Source organism: Mus musculus, chromosome 17, assembly GCF_000001635.26.
Source record: "Mus musculus strain C57BL/6J chromosome 17, GRCm38.p6 C57BL/6J".
In the NCBI taxonomy this organism is placed as follows: domain Eukaryota; kingdom Metazoa; phylum Chordata; class Mammalia; order Rodentia; family Muridae; genus Mus; species Mus musculus.
Genome location: NC_000083.6, coordinates 50,492,807 through 50,514,866, shown reverse-complemented (window position 1 = coordinate 50,514,866; position 22,060 = coordinate 50,492,807). Strand labels below are relative to the sequence as shown.

Sequence of the window (22,060 nt, the reverse complement as noted above, 5' to 3'; positions counted from 1 at the left end):
AACTCAGTCATTAAAAACAAAACAGTATCATTTAACGCCCTTGCAGAGCAGAGAACACTACAGAAGAAAATAAACCAATATGGAAAGGGAATGTTCTAAGATAATAACTTAAGTGACTGAGACAATCACTAATAAAGCAATTTCCCATCATCTGCCTTCGCGGATTTGAAATGCAAATCAAATAGAAGGATTAAAGGGGAGGGGAAGGCAAAGGTCGGGCAAGAAACGGGGCTGTCTAAAACCAGTGCGCTCCGATCACTTGGGGAAAATGAACCAAGACTTAAGCTCTTTAGACTGAAACCATCAGTCTTGCTCTGACCTTTCAGCAGCTATTGGTTCTAAATGCCTTAGCGCAAAGTAAGGTGCAGACCTGCTGATTGGCTGTGAGCTTTTCTGATCCACAGGGTCTCTAGGATCTGCCTATCTATCCAGACAATTCGCTTTGTGACCGAGTTCTAAGTGCCTGGCAGGCAGCCGCCTTTGCTTTGCCTTATACGAGAAAGGGAAGAGAAAAGAAAGACAAACATTTAGAGTTGAAAGCAGATATTAAGTTCTAATTCAAAAACAGTCAGAGTATTGTATACCATCAGTGCCAACCGGCCAATGCTGGGCTTTACAGGTGCAAAGGGCCCACTTGACTTAATCCATGCTGCAGTATAATGCTCAGGTGTGGTCTGAACGGCCATAAATGTCTGCTGTTCTCCATGCTTGGGAGCGCAGCATAGATGTTAATGTAATCTTTATGTGTTGATATAAAGATAGTAAAACTACTTTCTCTATCCAGCATTCTACGATACCTATGTTAAGAAAAACAATGTCACTGTGACGTTGGAAGGCCTAGCCAACAAGTTCTTATGACAAGTGACTACACAGCTGCCCGTGTGTGTTGTCTGTCAACTACTTCTGTCAGCAGAGACAGATTCTGGGCCCCTCCAACACCTAACACATTTAAAAGAGAACTATCAAATCTGGTATCACAGGGCAGCAGAGCTCCCTACTTAAACAGTCGGTGTATATGGCGTATATGGCGTATATGGCGTATATGGCGTATATGGCGTATATGGCGTATATGGCGTATATGGCGTATATGGCGTATATGGTGTATATGGATGGAGTAATCTGAAGAATACTCAGATTACTCCAGCTCGGTCAAGAGCTATATTGCGCACAGCTCCAGCACCGCAGACACCTTGCTAAGCTCTCTGCACTCTGCCTGCCTCCCTCCTCTGTGGATGACACATTAGGGTAAGCAGCACGCTTTTCCCATGCCCCGCCCACAGTGAGAGTTTAGTAAACAGCGGTTACTGTTACTTCATCTGAATGTCAGGTAGTGCAATAGCTGCATATCCTGAGTATGGAAAGGGACCCAACATCTATAGCTGCCATACTCTAAGTGTGTGGAGGGTGGGGGATGACAATGATCTGGGGGCAGGGGTGAGCAAACTTGGTCAAACTGCTTGTGGCTTGACTGTGGCAGCAACTAGGAAATGTCATAAATTTGTCATAGCTCATAAAATCAACACCAGGTGTGACTGTAATCATAGCACATACTTTTAAAAGCAAGGTATTATTTAATTTGTTCTGATGAAAACAAGCCATCCAAATTAATATAGTCATTTTGATGTATTTATTTCTAAAAGTAAAGCATAACAAATCGAAGGCCCTGAATGCTACTTCACATTGTAACGAAAGAATAAACTATGTATTTACAAAGTGGCCATCTGAAAATATGCACCAAGGGATCTATTTGGAAATAATGTAGACTATATTGAGCAGTGTGACCAGAATCGCGGAAAGAGAAAATGAAAGTGGTGTTTTCGTTGACTAGATGACTAAAAACGACTAATGTAAGTTCGTCCCTAAAACTCCAGGGCTGTGCCTTTGCAGATGATCTCAGGAGCACACTGTCATTTACAGTAAGTTAAAGGAAGCTGGAAATAGTTGCTGGTGCTTCCCAACTTCTACATCATTCCAAGGTATCTGTAAAACATTTTACAGTGCTTCCTCCCAACTGTCATCAAGATTGCTACCATAATTGAGGAGGTCTTTTAGTATAGGTCTGTGATCCTATTATGGCAGAAACAAATACAGTTTTACAATTTCTTGCTCATTGCTATTTATAAAACAGATGAGACATCCAAGAAATTACTTTAAATACATAGAGTTCTGGTCAGCTTACAGTGTATTTCTGAATATGTCACTCAAGTTAGTATTGTGTCTTTCTTCTTTACCTACCATTGACCACAGTTAGGCCCTAGACCTCCTTGCTTGAGTGACTCTTACCTAACAGGATATGAAGATTGAAAAGAAAATGGAAGACAAGGGAAAAAACCTGAAACTGACATTTCTAACAACACAAACCCATAAACACTTGCTGGCCTCTGCTCTCCAGCCAGCCTCGCTGACCGGCTGCTGCCCCAGCACACTTGCTTACTCATCTGCTCCAGACCAGCTGACCACACTGACACCTCAAAGCCCGTCTCTATGAAGAGCACAAGAAACCAAAGAGAGACACCATTATGGCCTTTTCCCATGGGCGCTGCTTAAGCTTAAGCACTCTGTTATCTCTTTTTTAAAAAGTGAACTATAGTTTCTGCCATTCATGCGACCAAGAGACCTGTGCAGCATCCACTGCTTTATAAAACTTGACACTAAATCAAAAGACTCCGTTATTCTATTAAGATGTTATCTTTATGCTGTACAACGTACCTTTAGAAAACCCAACACTAAATTCCTAAAATCTAAATGTTTGAAGACATCAACTCATCATCTGAAACGTAACTACTGACCTATCCAGCTAGGGTGGCCTTCTTTGGCTATTCTGCAGATACAATCAATTTTCAACACTACTTCCATGATTTTCAAGAATGGTTAAGACAAAAATAAGCTGAACATAATGACCAGAAAGGGGAATATGTCAAGCTGTCTTATGTGGTACAAGATACCAAGATATGACTGGTAAATCTAAAACCACCTGTTTCAGAAACTAACAAAAGTTAGAGAAAACACATACTTCCTTATCGTTCCTCGGACCCAACAGTAAGTAATTTATTGAGCACCTACTATGAGCCTCTAGCCCTGTGCATCTAGGGATGTAATGGTGGATAAAAAGTTAATTGGCTTCGTTGAGGAATAGAGAAAGATGAAACATAACTTTGAAACTCAGAGTTCAAAGTAAGCAGCACCACCATTCCTCAACTTGTTATTTCTGAAAAATTCACCATTTTTTCCATGTGCCTTTACAGGAATGGTCAGTCTTGACTCTGTAAGTCACAAATAGGCAAGCCGCACTTCTTTCCTGGCTCTCACAACTGTCACAGGGAACAACCCTACTGCTGTTACTGTCCTTCTCTGTGAAGCATGGCCTTTTAAATGTGAAAACTGGCCACCAAAAAAAATCCTTGAGGGGAAAGGTTGTTAAAATTACATAAACCGGTATATTATCTAAAACTTTCACATAAGGTGTTATTAATATCACAATGCAAATTCACCACAAATATTTAACCAATAAAAACAGGAATGTTGCATAGCTCTGCAAATAGGATCAATAATCATATATACTCGAAGACAACTTTCCTGGAAACAAACCACATACTAGAAGGAGAAGATATATCCATCACTAAGAGCTACACAAGCAGGAAAAAACGGACACCGCTTTTCTTGGTTTAAAAGTTAGACCATACACTTGATCTTTAGAGACAGGCAATGCACTTGATCTTTAAGCCCTTCAACTGTGCCCTGTCCACACAAAACCTGAGCAAGCAGATGACAAGGCTAGATGCAGTTTCACAACAGCCTCTTACACAGCACCAAAGTGGTCTGTTACACTAGATGGCTGCAGATGATGATAACCCAGAGGCACCTTCACAGTACTTGAGCATTTCTGAATTTCAAATACCACCAGTGTCAACTCTGTGCTGTTGGCACATTCTGACCTGTCTCCTAAGGGTTGTCAGCCACAAACAGGATGAGTTAGCACCAGACAGTACTCACTGGCCTGTCCTAAAAACTCCTTCATGTCTCAAAAAGCAACATTCCATATTTGCTCCATATTTGAACAAGCCAAATGGGCTGATCTGGCTCAAGGTTCTACTTTTCGTAGCTTATCAACTTTCTCTTTTCACTTCGAGTCACAAGAAATATTTTTATGTTGCAACTACACTGCAATGTTTGAAGGAAGCCACCATAAACTCTTAATGTCACCTCTTGAAATTTAAAATTCACAAAACAACTGGTGGCTTTCTAAATAGCACCATGAAAAACAAAACAAACAAAAACAAAAACAAGCAAAAACCATTCCAAAGAAACTTGCTAATTTGGAGAGGCCTGCTTATAGCAGCTAGGAAAGAATTAAATTGTGCGGAACTGTATTCTCTCAGAGCTTTTGAGGCTAAAAAAGAGGAAATCTGTGTTTATGTTCCCTTTCTCCGAGTAACTGAAGGAGAGGTATTTACATTCCCCAAATACAATCACTTGCAAGGGGCAACCAATTACCCAGTAGATTAGAAGAAATCTATTAAATAATATATGTTCATTGCCTGGGGTTTTGAGAAAATATTTTCACATGATCCCTGTCCTTTAAAATACAATAGAAACCTTACAGGGAGTGTGCCACCATGCTAAGCTGCCTCTGAAAAGCCTGTCCTACCCAGGCAGGTACAAGGCCATTTAATTCCAAGTCAATCTGGAGAGAGGTGACAGCCCCAAGTTGCTCTGGGGATGTCAGAGCACAGCACTCCTGCACACTCAGATCACCTCTCCATTCTTTCCCAATGCCATCAGCTTTCCAATCCCTGCTCCAGCACTCCAAACACCCCTACACCCTGGCTTCCCCTTCGCAGTGGGCTCATTTTGCATCGCCTCCTTCCGCCACAGCTTCTCCGGGGCGGGGAAAGCGAGCCCAAGGACGCGCGCGGGTCTCCTACTTACCTTGATGATGCTGCTCCGGCGGGGCAGGCCGCCCGGTTTGCTGTCCCTGGGGACCGGACCGGCAGCTGGGCTAGGGGTCCGCGCGAGCGCCACGCCTAGAGGTCCCCTGCCAGGGCTGGTCCGGGCTTCGTCCCCGGACACGCCGAGGCTGCAGTCTCCGTTGGAAACCCCGCCGCTGTCATAGCGCGCCCGCCCGTGGCCGAGGCGACCTCCCCCGCCACCACCTCCGCCTTCCCCGGCTCCGGCTTTCAGGGCGCCCTTGGCGCCTAGGGCCGGGCTCGGGGAGGTGGGCAGGGCCCCTCCTGCGGCGCCCCGGCCACACTCCGCCATGGGCGCCCCACGACCCGCCTGCACAAAGCCGCGTCCCCGCGTCCCCGCCGCCGCCGCCTCGGGCCGCTGCGCGCGGCCCCTCCTCCTCGCCGCCGCCGCCGCCTCGGCCGCTTCTTCCGCTTTTTCTTTTCTTTTTTTTTCTTTTTTTTTTTTTTCTTTCTCTTTTTGGTTGGGATGTGGCGCGTGCAGCGAGCTCGCCTCCGGCGCGAAGGACGTCGTGCAGGCGGAATTACCTCTGGGGTCCTGCCGGGGTCGGGGAGAGAGAGAGGAGAGAGGAGTCAGCTTGGGCGGCGGCGCCCCCGCTGCCGGCACCTGGGGAAGGAAAACACGCCCCGGCACACGCGCCGCTGCGGGCGCCAAAAATAACGCGCGCGCGCCAGCGCCCACCGCCGCGCGCCGCGTCCCCTCCGGCCCCGCGCTCACCGACGAGCGCCGCGTCCCCTCCGGCCCCGCGCTCACCGACGAGCTCGCGGCGGCGGGGCGCGAGGGACACGTGCGCCCACTCCGCGGCGCTGGCGACACGCGGAGGCGCGGCGCGCGGGGCTCCGGGGTTCCCGGCTCCGCCCAGGCCCGTCAGTCTCCCCCCCCCCCCCCACACCTTCAGGGCTCAGCCGAGGCCCAGGGCGGCTTCTGATGGCCCCCGGGCCCACCGCCACTTACCCGCGGCCATCGCCTCCCGGGCTTCGCGCTGCCCCCTACAGGCCGAGGGGACCCGTCCGGGCTCCGGGCACGGGCGTTGCGGTTGTGGTCGCTCTCCTAGGCCGGCTCAGCGAGGCGCACGCCACAGCCAGCTGTCAGTCACCTGAAGGCATCCCGAGGGGGACAGCGAACCCGCAGGCCGCGGGCGAGCTGAGGGTCCTGGGGCTGTGGTCTTGGCCGCTGCACCTCGCGTCCAGCTCCAGCCCTTCATTCGGAACCCGCTCCCTTCCCACCCTGCTCCCCCTGGGCTTCCTCAGTGGAGCAAACCCATTTCCCATACAGAAACCAATCCTCTTGCGTGTCCTTGGGCTGCTAAACTCAATGAGCACGACAGGTTGCCAGGATCTGGGGTAGGGATGGCATGGCTGGCAGGCGTTGAGAGACAGAAGACCTCCGCAGAGTTTATTTGGTGCCTCTGGGTTGTCCCACGGAGGTTTATCATTGTAGTCTGTGTCTTTCCTAAACCTGACACTAGAGAGACTTGCTTGTTCAACCCCTAGTGGGTACCATCCAAATCAGGACCATCGTTTGGGACAGGATCAAAAATCAATGATTAACATGTCGCTCTCATATGCAAATACTTTCCTTAAACCTCCATTCCTGGAGCCAAGGAAGAACGCAGGGCCACTGTGTAGCCTGGCAGAGCCATTGGCAGAAGAGCAGGACGAGTGCACTGTGTGGTACCAGAGGCTCCACCCACCTCCCCAACCCAGCCACCCTGAGGTCCAGTTTCATGCCTGGTTCTGGCTTCCCAGTTTTTCTCTCACTGTATTTCATCTTCTGGAAAGGCACTTTCCCTGGGCCAGGAGTACCTGAGAGTCCCCTGGGACAGAACTTAGAGACCTTGCCCTCGTTACCATAATATGGTAGCAAATTGCCAAGGAGCCTCTAAGGAAACGAGCTTTACATTCATAAACATGTCCACCCTTTCCTCAAATGCGACATCAAAATCCTTTCGTTATTCTTGGGGTGTTTTAATTCTTCTGATCCCCTTGGCACGCTTTTGTAAACATCTGGGCAAGTCAAATAGGGCCTACCCACTAACAAATGTTTTCTTATGGATAGATGACATTTTAATTCTTTTTTTAGCCTCACCCCTCCATATTAACTCCTTCCTAGTTTAGCCTCAAAATATATTTTTGGTCTTCTGACAGTTTCACAGAAAAATACTTTCAAATCAGCTTTTCATTTGCTTTATTAGATTGATAGTCATAATTGTGTTTGAGTATGTTAGAGAGGATAGAATGCAGGGGTCTTCCTGTAGAAGTTCTCTAATTCTGATGTTTTCAGTCATCACAGGAGGATCCTGCCCCTCTTGTAGTAGACGCTAATCCTCTACATTTACATGACAGTAGCAAAAGAAAAAATGATGTAGCTAACAAAGATTCTTCAGCTCTTTCCTGGAGAGTTCTGAGCTAAGTAGGGGCACCCTGAGGGTCAAACACCCAGAATGGGTTGTTGTTTTGTTTGGTTGTTTGGTTGTTGTTTACAGAACTAATTCACAAATGCCCTTCAAAATGAACACCTGTCTATTTCATTCTAGATTCCCAACAGATCATATCAGGGAGATTTCGTTGAAATAAACTTGGCATTTAAATTAAAACGTTCCCCAAAGCATTTTGGCAGATCTGTAACTAATGATGGCAGACGCCCAAGGCCCGTGCCAGGTTCCGATTCATCCCTGACCTAACTACTTGTCTCCCACAAGCTCCTGGTCACACATGTGGTAGAAAGATATTGGCTCCACAAACGGCCAACCGTTAGGTACCTTGATATGGTGACAGGAAGAGGCATGTTCCTGTGACATGCAATTCTTGGCTCCCAACCTGTTTCTTAAGCTCAGTGAAGGAAGAGTTTTTCTTCGGCACGAACAGGGCGGTAGGCAATTATTTCTCCTCCTTCCCGACTGTGCCTCTTCGGTTACTAAGTGATTGTTTTCCATCGCTCCTGTTCCGTGAGCAATGGTATTCAAGAAATTGTAAATAGTATGCCAAAATCCTTGCTGAAGTGTTTTCATGGCATTGTAAAATTCATAGAAGTTAGAGTTAGAAAAGGAGCCAAAATAGAGTCATTCAACAAATACTGTGTAGCATTTCCTTTCAACTAATTTTCAGAGCAAAGCAATAAAAGGCCGTTGATAAAATGTTTTTTCTGGATAACTCTTCTGTGTTGGTGCCAGCCTATGGCATCTATATAGTAATGGTTGGATTTAAAGTCAACAGATAGCTTTATAATCTCACGCTAGTGTTCTGGCAATGCGTAACTTTGACTCTCTTGGGACTTCCTCACATTTCAATCACCTCAGCTGTTAATCATTGTCATTCTTCACCAAACTGTCTTCCATTTGTTTGCATTATTAATTTGAGACCTAGGACGTGAGCTATTTAGGGTCCCAGGTCCATAATAAACTCTCGGTCTCCCTGAATAACCCTGATGCTGTTTACAGACTTCTCCCTGTCACTTACACCGCTGTGGGTCATGAATTCGGATCTGGTTTCCACTTCACAGGCTCTAATATTACGAGTCCAGATTTCTCTGACTCACTGAGCACTTGGCCTCCACAAGCTTCTCTCCTCACTGTATTCTGATAGTTTTTTTTATATCCCCCAAACCTACTCTCATCTTACCTCCTATGTTTCTCTGAAGATGCAGTTTAACTTCAGGCCTTCCTATTTGACTGCTCCAGGAATGCTTACTGTGGGAGATAAGTGGAGCAGAAAGTATGGAACACTTAACGGAAGTTCCAGATTACATCAAAGCACTGGTCCACAGAGGGAGCCCACCGGCTTCCTGAGTCAATGCGTGCTTTTCGTTTTTTATCTACTATGCCCCTGAAACACACACTGTATTTCTCATCATCAGCCTTAACAACAAGAAACAGGCAATGTCCTTTTTCTTTCTGGACATTCATGTGCCAAAAGTTTTCATTTCCATAGTCTTACTCTCCTTTGGCACTAAAGGACCTTCAACCACGTTCCTTGGATCTGTGCTCCACAAATCCAGATGGCTGCCAAGAAACTGTGCACTTAGACAATTACATCAATGCCTTCTAGTCAAGAAGGAGCCACTTTGTGAATTCATTAAATTTTCTCAGTGGCTATTGAATTAGGTAGCACTTTAAGGTGATCTATTAATTACTGGGGATTCAATACCATTATTCTATTTTAAAAAGTAGCAGTGTGGTAGACTAATAAAATTCACCCCAAAGATACCTGTTTTTACCACACTATGATTTTAGTTCTCTCTTGCATGCTTGAGTGCTTTCATGTCATGATTTTATTACAGGAATCATTGGCCACTGCAGGCACAAATGTCTGTGTGGCCTGTGAGTAATGAGAGAACCCAGGTGGACTTATTTAATGGACTGATAGAATTTATAGTTTTCAATAGTGATGCACTTTGTGTAGAAATTACAGAGGAATGTCCTGCCTGATACATCTGATTTTCATAGGTCCTTGACACCAGAAACATTCCAGCATTCTCCTATCTCTGAGGAAGATGTACACATAGAGATGAGTATAACTGTCATTAAGCAGTGTGGGGCAGCAATATCGTGTACTGACGGCTCGGATCATCTGGGAAGGAATCGTACTGCTTCCATGAGGAAATGCTGGCCCACACTGACAATTTCGTTTTATTTTTCCAGAGAAGCCACAAATCTAGAATAGAAAACTTGCTATTTACACAGTTCATTTCTTACAGACACCACAAAATGAAAAAGATTTTGATGTGTTGATTGCTATTGTTCTTATTAGTTATTTTCAAACAAGGTCTCTCTCACTGTAGCCCAGGCTGACGTGGAACTAACTAGGTATCTCAGGCTAGTCTCAAACTCTTGGTAATCCTCCTGGGTGCTGCTGGCCTTTTTGATATGAGCCACCATATCTTTATAAGATCTATAGAAAGGCGTGTTTTCTCCTGTTCTACCTTGAATGGCATGATAAGCAATAGCTTGGGAAAGTCCTTCTAAAGTTGCATTTCTTTGTATCTTGTTGCCATGGTTTTTAAGGACATACTTATTGTCGTGGATGTTAGTGGTTAAATAGCCAATGTGCAACATGTTGCTCCCAACACGTTTCCCTTTATCTACCCATCTCATGCAGTCAGCCTTGGAAAGGTCTCATCTCTGAAAGCCACTGGCTAGCCAGAAACATGGCTGTTTCATCCGTCACGTTCTAGTGTGTGTTCTGCTGCTGTGACAAATACCATTAGCAAAAGTAACTTGAAGAAGAAAAGGCTTAGTTCCTCTTACATTTCCAGGACATGATTCATCACTGGTGAAGTCGTGACAGGAACTCAAGGCAGAAGCTTCTGCCAGAAACCATAAAGGCACAGTGCTCATTAGATTACTCTCTAGTTCGTGTTCTGCTAACTTTCTTACACAGCCCAGATCCACCTGCCTAGGGACTGTGCCACAGCAGGCTGGGACCACCTAAATCAATCATTGAACAAAATAATGGCTCATAGACATAACCACCAGCCAATCTAATTAGGGAAACTCCTAAACTGAAGTTTCCTCTCCTGGGATGATTCTAGGTTGTGTCAAGTTGACAATGGAAAGTACCCAGTGCAAGTCCCACTCCCTTCCTCCCCACACCCTACCCCCATCCCTGAAACCTACTTGCCAGTCACGGATGGCCTATGCCTCCTCCACCCTACCCCATTCTCAATCCACCAGCATTCTTGCATCATCTCCCCCTGACCAGCCAGGCCTCATGGCCAAGGATTTTAACCTAACATTCTCACTAGTCCCTTCTTATTCTTGCCTGCCAGTGTCTACCTTGCCAGTGGTATAAATCTCTACCTATATCTAATCATAGCCTTTTCCATGCATGCTCCAAGCTGTCATTCAGCTAAAGAAGAAAAAAGAAATCGTGTAACCAAGCTATCTGACAAATATATGACTTCTCTCTCTAGTGGGGGGTCCTCGGTGCTTTTAGGCAACATTTTACCCTTTGCTACTGGGCACAGATCTTTGTTCTCCAAACTGTTGGTCTTCTGATTGGTCCCCTGGCTCCCTAGCTCAGAAGCTGCCCTAGGATTCTTATACAGTCAACTGCCTCAGGAAATAAGCTACATTGGCTGTTCCTCCTTATCCCCCTCACCTCCCTGGTGGTCTAAAGTTGGCTTCAAATGAGAATCTGTGTGTGTTAGGTATGATTATAGCTTCCTCTGTTATAATGTGATCGGTCTTTGAGTTTTGTCACCTTCCCTTGACTGCATACTGAAGTGGTGTCTTCCCTGCTCAAGTGGCCCATACCAAGGCTAACATGTAAGAACAAGAAGAAATCAAGATGTTTGGAAACAGCCTTGTCTCTGGTATCCTAAAGCAACATAACAAGGAGAAGCTGCCTTCATAAAAGGATGGAAGTACAGCTCAGTGCTGGGCACTTGCCTCTCTGGTCCCTGGACTGAAAAGAACAAAGTATTCTAAGCTCAAGGTACCAACTTCTTAGACTTCGAGTAGCAACTCTATTTGGGGGTCACACAAGTGAGTGTAGAGGGCACAAAAAATTGGGCCACAGTAAAGGGGTTCAGAACACGTGATCAAAAATTCATTCCAGGTCAAATACACGATGAATGTGCAGTGTCTGGCAGAGCTCACCCACGTCGCATCACATGACCTCACCACTCTTGGATCCCATGGTGTACTTTGAGCTCCTGCTACATGCTGTGCAATGCCAAAGCTGCTGCCAGGAGCCCCGCAGCTCAGACCAACACCGCTGTGTGTCAGGAGCTGCAGCACTCTTGTGGTAGACACAAAGTTTTCTGCTTTTAGATGAATGCTGGTTTAATTACAGAAAACAACTACTTCTGATATTTTCCTACCATCAGTTCTCGGCATGTAAATATCAATTAGTGTATTAGATCATGTTGGGTTCAAATGATTTGCCTTTAAAATCGCTACTTAACTTCTTGATTTGAGCTTTATTTTTTTTAAATTGTTAAATGAATTTTGACTTGGAAGTAAGACTATTTCCAGCAAGTTTTGAAATGACTTATACAGACTTCTGCCATTTCATGCTACATAGTTATGCAAAGCAGTATTTTTGCAGTGACAATCATAAAATCAAAATTTCCATCAAGTTTGAAAAACATTGAAGATGTTCTTCGTCCTGCAAATATCCAGGCAAGCTTTTAATCTTTTTGTAAAAACAAATACACATGGTACATCCATCTCATTAGAATGAAATGTACCTTTGTAATGATTTGGATATGCTTGGCCCAGGGAGTGACAATATTAGGATATGTGGCCTTGTTGGAGTAGGTACCTCACTGTGGGCATGGGCTTTAAGACCCTTGTCCTAGCCATGTGGGAGCCAGTCTTCTCCTTTGCCTTTGGAATAAAATGTAGAACTTGCCGTTTCTCCAATACCATGTCTGCCTGGATGCTGCCATGCTTCCTGCCTTCATGATAATGAACTGAACCTCTGAACCTATAAGTCAGCCCCAGTTAAGTGTTGTTCTTTATAAGAGTTGCCTTGGTCATTGTTTCTCTTTACAGCAATAGGTACCCTAACTACGACAGACTTTGTCCTTTTGTTTTGTTTTTAGAGACAGGGTTTCTCTGTGTAGCCCTGGCTATCCTGGAACTCACTCCGTAGACCAGGCTGGCCTTGAACTCAGAAATCTGCCTACCTCTGCCTCCCAAGTGCTAGAATTAAAGGCATACACCACCACTGCCCAGCTCTTTGCCTTTAATAAACAGTAAAATTATATATATATATATAGATAGATAGATAGAGAATTATTTTTAAATAAATTTATTATTTATTGTTAGCAAATGTTTCATCTGTATCCCTATTTTAAATACTTATATACGTGTATGGCATAAACATTTTGGGAGTTAAAAGTAGTCAGGTAAAAGTTCAAGAAACCCTGTTCAAAGCAATGAGAAGGGTATCCAAAAGCCAGGCAAGGAGGAGATGGCTTCATCAGAAACACCCTAAGGCTAGATGCTGAAGCACTAAGTGACTTGAAATCACTCCGTGTGAGTTTGCCAATCCTAGCTCCCCTCTACTGTGACACTATGGATAAAAGGATATTCTATGAAGAAAAGAGGCCCCCCTCCTCCACGTCACTCCTAGCCAGCATGAGCTGGTGAGAGGTAACAGCCGATGAGGTAGATGCCAGAGCAAAGTGAACCTTGAGTTGAAGAGACCAAAGTTACCTACAGTATGGAGGGGTTCTCTCTCCTATAATATCACTGGAGAGGGGCATCCTCTCTCTCTCTCTCTCTCTCTCTCTCTCTCTCTCTCTCTCTCTCTCTCTTTTGTTCAATCTATTTCTCTCTCCATGGGCTGCTTTCCTTCCAAATATTAGTTGATTGTAGACTGCTTTCCTTAACTGTCTTGTCTCCCTCTCTTCTCGTTCTCCTTTCCCTCACAGAAGCCTCTCTGTCCACAACACATCCTGGTCTGTGATTCTCGTTCTTTCTCCACTTCTAGGCTTCTCTGTCTGCCCTTTGCCTTTTCCACTGGAACTGCCTTCATAGGGATCCTGGTTGACACATTGAGTGCTGGTTTTTACTTATTGTATTGGTTGAATTTTTTTTCTGGAACATCTGATGCTAACATCTCTATTGTCCACATGTTCCCTGGGCCTGCCAAGGTCCTGGGCTGACACGTCATCTTAAACATATTACATCTGAACTCCATAGATCGGTTTTCCTACACTCCATATGTCATTCGGGAGTGTTCAACCCACATGGTAGCACCACTGAGGAAGTCAGCACCAATAGCCACCTCCTGTCGTTGCTCTGTTTAACCACTGAGGCATTGAAAATTAACCTAGAAATGTCTCTCAAGCCCATTCCCACCAGGATGGACGACTTACTGTGTCAGCACACTCCATACAGACTTCGGCACTTGCCTCCTAACCCTGCCTGCCAACATTCCCTTTCCAGGACCAAGCTGTGTCTCCAGCTCCAACAGAATGATCCCGGGGGCAGAGGTGGGGGGTGGGGTAGGGTAGGGATTTCTAATCAAATTCAAACTCTCCAACGGCCCTGCTTCACGAAAACTTCCTTTTCTTATGGATATATACACAAGGACAATTATAAGCTAGACCTCAGGTTTCTTTCTAGTGTCATCTCCTGCTTCAGTGTACCCAACAGTTTCGCACTGTCTCTGTGAGGAAGCCAGACATTGTCAGCTTCTGCCTGTGGTGTCTGCTAGGTGTAGAATCCCCCCCCCCCATTAGAAGTAGGAGGTATCCTTCAAGAAACAAAAATGTTTATTCCTTCTATAATATATTTTAATAATTCATTACTGTTTCAAGGCCCTTGAAGCACTAAATACACACTTTCACAATGGCTCTCATTAAAATATATCTCATTCATTTATTTATGAATCCTTGCCCATATGAGTTAGTTCCACTTAAAGCTTTTTCTCCATGCTAAGTTAGTCATTACACAGGATTTATCATCACTCCACCAATCAGGGGCTTGCCTACCATAGATTATTAATAACTTTGCAGATTTTAATTAATCAGACTACCTTAGTCTCTCAATATTCACAAACCCCTTTCTTGTTTCCTATGTACTCTTCTTTGGATATTTTCAGTTTCTATAAACTCTATTCTTTATGCTTCTTTCTATTTTTTTCTTATTACCCCATGCAAATAAACTCCTTCAGGTAGCTACCATTTGTGCTTTGTGAAAGTGACTATTTGATTCTATGAAGGAAGGTCACCAGTTTGAAGTTGAAAGTACATCTATTGTCCATTGTGTAGAAATTAACAGTTCCATTAAAAATGAGTTAATGAAGCAGTCTGAACCTCACCACAGAGCATTAAAAATCCTAGCCTATGTGTGAGAGGTGGAATATAGCAAAGCCCCACTAGACCAAACGCATCACCCCTCCAGCTTGGTATTGTACTCAATTCCGTAATTAGTCAGAGATCCCTATCAAAAACAACACACCACACAAGAAAGGATGAGATCTCTAGAAATCTGTTGTTAAAATGACCAAAGTAGCTCTTAAAAGGAAGCTTCCCTAAACAGCTCCCACTTACGCACATTAGCAAAAAAAGAGGAAAAAAGGCCAAACTTCACCTTATCCTTGATGAAAACGGTACCTGGGACCCCTGTGAGGTACAAAAGTTGAGTTGCTGGTGTCACACAAAGGCCGTAGTGGGGAAAGGCTCCGCACAAGGCACCCCACCTTTTACGGGACTTGGAGGGGGGCACAGGGAAGGGAGTGGAGGAGCGAATGGCAATCCTGAGAATCACAGGTTACGGTTTTATAATCTGGCTTGGTGTCAGTCGAGAGACAGAAACACCAGAAGACCACAGAAAGGAAGTCAGGCTTGTGTGAGCCTAGCCTTAGAGGAAGTGATGGAACTCGCTTGCCACGTGAGGTCAGAAGGTCACAGTAGAGTAGCCGATAACACGGGCCACTGCGCATCTTGGTTTCTGTCTCCATTAGAGTCCTGTAAAAATGGTCCTTATGTTATTTAGGTGGTGTTAAGATACTGCGGGGAGATAGCCTCGAGTGAGCTCTGAAGATCTTGTTATAGGAATCATGGACTCCTCTGGGATAAAGGGAAGCCTTTCTCCCTGCTTTGCCACCAGGCACTGGAATGCATTACCAATGGAGTCTTGGAATTTCCTTTTCATGAGAACCTTGAGAACTGGGAAAGCAATTATCTGCCAGGATGGTAGGGGCAGTTCCAGCCCCAAGGCAAAAGGTCATAATGAAAGACTCTGGTTGACCCGCTGATTCTCGGTGTTCAATCACTGGTGCTTTTTTGAATTTATAATTGAAGTCAAATTAAATGTTTTACCAGCCGCAGCAGCTCCCTCACCCCCCCACCCCCACCTCCCAGTTCTTCCTAGTCTATTTTAATGGAATTACTATTTGGTCAGATACAACGAAACATTGTAACTTTCTTCCAAATGCACATTTTTCTCTGATACAACGAAACATTTTAACCTTCTTCCAAATGCACATTTCTCTCCTGGGCAGTTTTGGTGTCTTGAAACCAAATACCTTTGTCACCGTGTATTTCTAGAATCTGAGTTGTAATTTCATTTCACTTTGCTGTCCCATTTGCCCTGCTTTGTAAATTAGGGTTCCTTTCTCTCTTTGTCATTGAGCAGAGATCCAGGTTTCTTCGTCAATTAGAAATGCCTTTTTCCTGGGCTGGTACTTCTTTGATGCTTGCTGTGTTTGTGATAATTAGGAACAATTAGGAGCACGGTACAATGCAATCAAAGCATGGGCTGATACCGAACTTTAGGCTTTCAACTCACATTGCATGCAAAATAAAGTTGTTTTCTCTTCCATATACTCCAGGATCAAACTCAGCCCCCTTGCTTCCACAAAAGCACGCAATGAATGAACCAGCTTTGCATTCTTCACACATCCGTCTCTCTCCAAAGATCTTACCAGTGTGCACTGATACTTCAGCCATTAAAAAGATCCCCGTTGTAGCCACTTCATCTCTGTTTCCCTTTTAAACACGGAGCTTAGTTCAAAGGTCTTCCTTCACTAAGCCTTTTTCTCTGTGGTGGTCTGGGAACATTTCCATCCAACAGTCTAGTGTGGCCGCTCTTACTTTTAGGGGAAGCCAAGGCTTCTACTTTAGGTGAGTAGGACACACACTGACTGGGTGACTCAGCCCAGAGCAGAGACACTCTGCCTGAAGTGTCAGAACCCTGAAGTGTCAGAACCCTGGCAGTCAATCACTGCTTGATATGAAACAAATCCTTTAAACCTCAGGGATTTTTATTTTTCACCTTGGTCGCATGGGGGATAAAAATGATGACTGGGGCCAGTGGTGTGAGTCAGAAGGCAAAGGTGCTTGTGGCCTGAACACACACACACACACACACACACACACACACACACACACACACACACTGTAATAAAAATGTTTCAAATAAAAATAAAAAAAATAATTAGTCTTTATATCTTGCTCCCAGGGCAGATGGTAGAGCAAGTCACAAGCCTTCAAGAATGTTATAAACACCGATTTTAAAAGTAGCAATGTAAATACATAAATGAATTTTCCCCAAAACTCTACACACCATTTCTGGCACATAGAGGAAATCTCAGCTCCGTCCTCATGTAAAGTAAAGGTTATTTTTAGGTACTATATCTTATAATCAGCAGCCTCCTTATTTCCATTTTTTAATATAATAGAATGCTTGTTCTATCATGGAGTATGGATATGCACTGTGTCCCATTGAAGTCTGTTAACAATGGATTCCTTCTTGATATTGGTTGGGGATAATTTACACATCCACTTGTCTCTCCGTATGCATCTATAAAACCGTTTTAGTCTTCTACTACAGAGTCAACTAACCTGGGCTCATAAGGGCTCACCGAGATAGAACCACCAACCAAAGAGCATGCAGGGGCTGGACCTAGGCCACCTACACATTTGTAGCAGATGTGCTATTTGGTCTTCATGTGGGTCCCTTAACAGTTGGAGTGGAGGTTGTTTCTGACTCTGTTGCCTGCCCTTGGATCTCCTTCCTCTATCTGGACTGCCTGGTTGTGCCCCAGTGGGAGAGGATGCACTTAGACCTACTGCGACTGGATTCCTAGGGTAGGGTGGTACCGGGGGCGTGGAGGGGAGCTCCCCTTCTCTGAGGAGAAGGGCAGGGGGAGGTAATGGGGGAGGGGTCTGTAAGGGTGGAACTGGGAAAAGAGGAGGGATGGGGGTGGGTGCAAAGTGAATCAAAAAGGAAACAAACAAAACAAGAATCGCTAAAAAATAAATCCTGTTTTAGTCTTCTACATCTAAGCTGCTGATTCCAGAGAGAAAGAACCAGAACCCTGAAGAAGATGAAGATGATCTCATTGAAAAAGAGGGGTACCTGCTTAGCAAGCAGAAACTGTCTTGGGGGAAATCCACTCATTAATCCTGAAAGGCAGGTAGATAATGGGGATCACAGGTTGGGGTTGTTTCCAGGATCAAAATGAAAGAACACATTAGAACTAGGGCTTTCCTTGTGCAGCTAGCTCAGTGGTCTAACTTCTGGCAAGAACGGAACAGCAGAGAGGACCAAAAGGTATGTTACTGGTTCTCCTGGATGATTCCAAGCCTCAGATAGGACATCTAGGAATCCTGGGGTGAGTAGGGCACCAGAGAGTGGCTCACATCCAGGCTGCCACACTGGCCTTACAAGGAGAGCACACAGAGATTTGATGATAGGCCTGCTTTGACATTTGGATGTTATGGATTTATGGTATGGAGACCCTGTTTCCAAGATCTGGAGGTGGGATTCCTTTGTTTCTTCAGCCTTTGGCAGCAGCTGAACTGAAAAAAAAAGTTATCTGGAGACAGAAGGATGAGGCAAGGGGAGCTAGAGTCAGGCCAAAGCATGCTCCCTTCCTGCTGAGCTGACACCCCTCCCTCGAGAGTGACAGAAGAAACGACAGCATAGCAAGAGCAAGCACACATTTGTTCCCATTTCACAGATAAGATACTGAGGCACAACTCAAATCACGCAAGTCTTCTTGAACTGACTCCATTTGTGTCACAACTAATCAATACCAAGGGAGGAAGTCAGGATGCCATCCACAAGTTACAGCCCAATAGAATGGGTAGGTGTAGATAGCACCATCAGTTCCAGAAGAGTGGAACCCAAGCCAGTCACCTGGTTGGCTATTCCTTTCACGAGAGCACTGAAGTTTGGAGAATGCCCACCTTCCTGTTCTTTTCCCATTTCCCTCCCTGGGACCACAGGACAAAGAGAAACTTCTGAACATCCAAAGACCATCACCATCTTGGTGTAACCCTGAGGCTCGGCCATGTAGCTCAGCGAGGAAGCAGTGAGTTCATATTAGGCACCTGGTTTCTTTCAAAGGCTTCTTGGAGTTACCTCTCTTAGCTCACACAGAAACACACGTGGGCAGTTCCTGCTCTTTCCCCCACTTTATGGAAAGGAGAATTAAGAAGACAGGACGGTGAGCATGTCCTGACATAGACATAGATCCTGGGGATCTCTAGTACACTCCCCAGTGACTTAACCCCACCCTGCGTCACCCAAGACATCTCTAGTCTCTGGACTACACAGAGAAGACTCAGCTGCCCCCTTCACTCCTCCAGAGAAGGGCTGTATTTTGGAGAAATGTGAGTCTCAAGGATGACGGTAGAAGGTAGTTAAGGCAGAAGGATTCTGGGAGAAAAAGATTAAAACCAGAACTTCCTTTTACTCCAGCTGCTCTCAACTAAAGTCCTGGTGGGGCCTGAGCTCGGTCCCATCTGTTGGACACCTGCCCTCGAGCTCCTCTGGAAGTAATAAAGGAACATTTGACATTAAGTGAAGGAGACAACAGAGAGAGCTGTTGGCAGTAATTTCATCCTGGTTTGGGGGAAGGCGAACCAGAGGACTTTCTCAAAACTGCCTGCTAGAGAGGTATTTCATTTAGATTATGGAATGACTTATCTAGAAAATCCAACAAATCATCCCCAATCAGCCTGTGACAAAATGTGACTCCAGCAAGGCCACTAACTGCACGGGGCTGGCTATATAACACAAGCAGGAGGGCTCACTGCAAACTGCAAATGCTGGAATGACTAGGAATCGGAAGACACTGACATCAGATGACCAGCCTAGAATGAAACCGAATTCTGAGAATCGGAGCCTATGGGTGGGTCACCCTGGAAACATCCTCTGTGCAAGCACGTACAGGAGCAGCAGAAGACCCTCAGAAATAGGACTGTAGATACACGTACTGAAATCTATGGCAGGATCTTCAGACAAATAGGAGAGAAAGTCTGCGGCTGAAAGGGGCGTAAAAGAGGTAAGCAGAAGACTGGACAACAGGTGCAAAGCATATCTAGAGCAAAGAATTAGAAAGATCCTTTTTAGTTACACAAACTAATCGTTCATGGAGATAGAAAAATGCCTTTCTGCTGAATGCAAGAAACAAGAGCATAAATCTGTAAAACCATATTCTCGCATTACGACGTAGCAATACACTTGTAATTAAATAAAGAGAATAGACTTCTACAGAGACACGTTCATAAAAATGAAAGCCAATGTTCGATAGTAGTCCTCTCAGAAGGAAGCTATAGTAACAGCAGATAATACCAAGAGATTCGGCAAGTGCATTTCTCTGAGTACATACTACTCAGGAAATGAGATTAGAAATGCAATGAATTAATTCTGTACCTAAAAATTCATGGATGTAATGAGCCAAAACACAGCAAGAAAATAAAAATACAATCTTATAAAGAAATTCAACCCGAGAGTAGTACACATTCTGACAAAATAGCAAGACTGGCAAACTATTAACCAATAAAAAAGAAATCACAAGTTAATGTGATCAGTGAAAGATTAAATTGATTTTTACTAAATTTTAAGCAACAGTGTTGAGGGCTAGGGATGCAGCTTAGTGGTAAAGGGCTTGCCCCGGGGTTTAATCCCTAGCCTGCAAACAAAGAAACCAACAAAAAGCCATTATTCTGAGCTGCCAATGTCTGACTAATTGATTTAATACTCGCGCTTTCCTGATTTTGCACAAGCATGTAAAAACTACCACGTAGTCATGAACAGAAAACAGTTGGGTAAGCTAGGTGCTAGTAGCCCAGTATATTCGTGGTGAGTTCTTTCAAAGCTTTTCAAAAACCATCAGTTCCTACACTCCTTAAGTTGCTCTCAGATATAGTTTTAAAGTAACGCATACTTTCTGCAAAACAGTATGAATTTTGTGAGCCCCAACTTCATCATAAAAGTACAAAACCTGAGTAACATTTACATAGCAAAAACAAAGTAGGGGGGAACCCATCCAACAGAGGAACAGTCAGGATCCCCCCCGGAACGGAATGTTAGTATCAGTGGACTCAATTATAAGAAATTAGTAAGTAATATACGTGTAGCTACTCCTACACCAAACTCCACTAAGTACCATTGGGAAATTCCATCACAATGTCCTCAAGAAGAGAGATTACAAACAAACACAAAAAAGAATCAAACTTAAAATCTTTTTTTTTTTTTTTTTTTATCAGACTGAAGGGATGGCTTGGGAGTTAAGAGCACTGACTGCTCCTCCAGAGGACCTGAGTTCAATTCTTAGTAACCCCATGGTGGCTCACAACCATCTGTAATGGGATCCGATGCTCTCTTCTGTCATGCAGGCACACATGCAAACAGAGTGCTTATATACACACATAAATAAATCTTTAAAAAATAAAATAAAATATTGTAATCAAGTTAATGTATCAACATCTACAAGCTAGAAAAGGGACACAGCAACATTAGACATAATTCAGAAATGGTCAAGGGAATGTAAGAGAGCCACAAAATTCATCGGGTGAGATGGTACATGCCTGGAATCCCAACACTCAGGAGGCTGAGGTAGGTGGATTGCCATGAGTTCAAAGCTAACCTAGGCTGCAGTGTGAGACCTTGTATTAGAAAACCAAACAAATGGAGGAGGGGATATGTGTGTGTGTGTGTGTGAGAGAGAGAGAGAGAGAGAGAGAGAGAGAGAGAGAGAGAGACAGAGACAGAGACAGACAGAGACAGAGAGACAGACAGAGAGAGGAGAGACCTCAATGGAATTTCTTTGCGCTGATGACAAGTTAGTAAAGAATATGAATGTCTTCTACAAAAACAATTAGATATAATTACAGAATGGGTTTGTTATTAAGATATCATAAAACATAGATGAGAAAGTAAAGGAATATATAGTAAATAAGGCAAAAATCAGACCTGTGGAAAGCCTAAATTTAGAAGCCTACATATGTTTAAGTTATAGAGAAGGGGATAGTGTTTGCTGGGGGGATAAAAGGCAGTGTAGGGGGGAGAATAATTAGAATACATTATATATGTGTAGGAATTGTTAACTAACAAGATCAACCAATAAAAAGAGAAAAGCAGGTTTAATTTATTATGAAATTGAGTTCCCATATGACACTATGTAACATTTTGTAAATTGATTATATGAATTATCTGAAATAAGAAATCAATTGTTATTAAAGATGTGGTTGTGTTCATATTAATTTCAAATATTTTAAACTCTTTTTGTTTATTTACTTATTTTTTGATTGATTTTTTTTAAGATAGGTTTTTGTTATGTAGACCAGGCTGTCCTCAAAAGTAGACCTACCTGCCTCTGTCTTCCAAGTACTAAGATCAAAG

General features: G+C 44.2%; 1 protein-coding gene across 5 annotated transcripts in view; it reads right to left on the bottom strand.

Moving 5' to 3' along the window:
• Positions 1-6,002, bottom strand: part of Plcl2 (phospholipase C-like 2) — a 179,630-nt gene extending 173,628 nt beyond the window's left edge. Inside the window, exons 1-2 of one of the 5 annotated variants that reach the window (XM_006524151.4) lie at positions 5,920-6,002; positions 4,930-5,502 (exon numbers count right to left, since the gene is read on the bottom strand). In XM_006524151.4, coding sequence (XP_006524214.1) covers positions 4,930-5,259 — 330 coding nt within the window. In that variant the 5' untranslated portion in view covers positions 5,260-5,502; positions 5,920-6,002. The other 4 variants (XM_006524152.3, XM_006524150.3, XM_006524153.4 and 1 more) reach the window with 4 other exon arrangements.
• Positions 6,003-22,060: the final 16,058 nt, after the last annotated feature.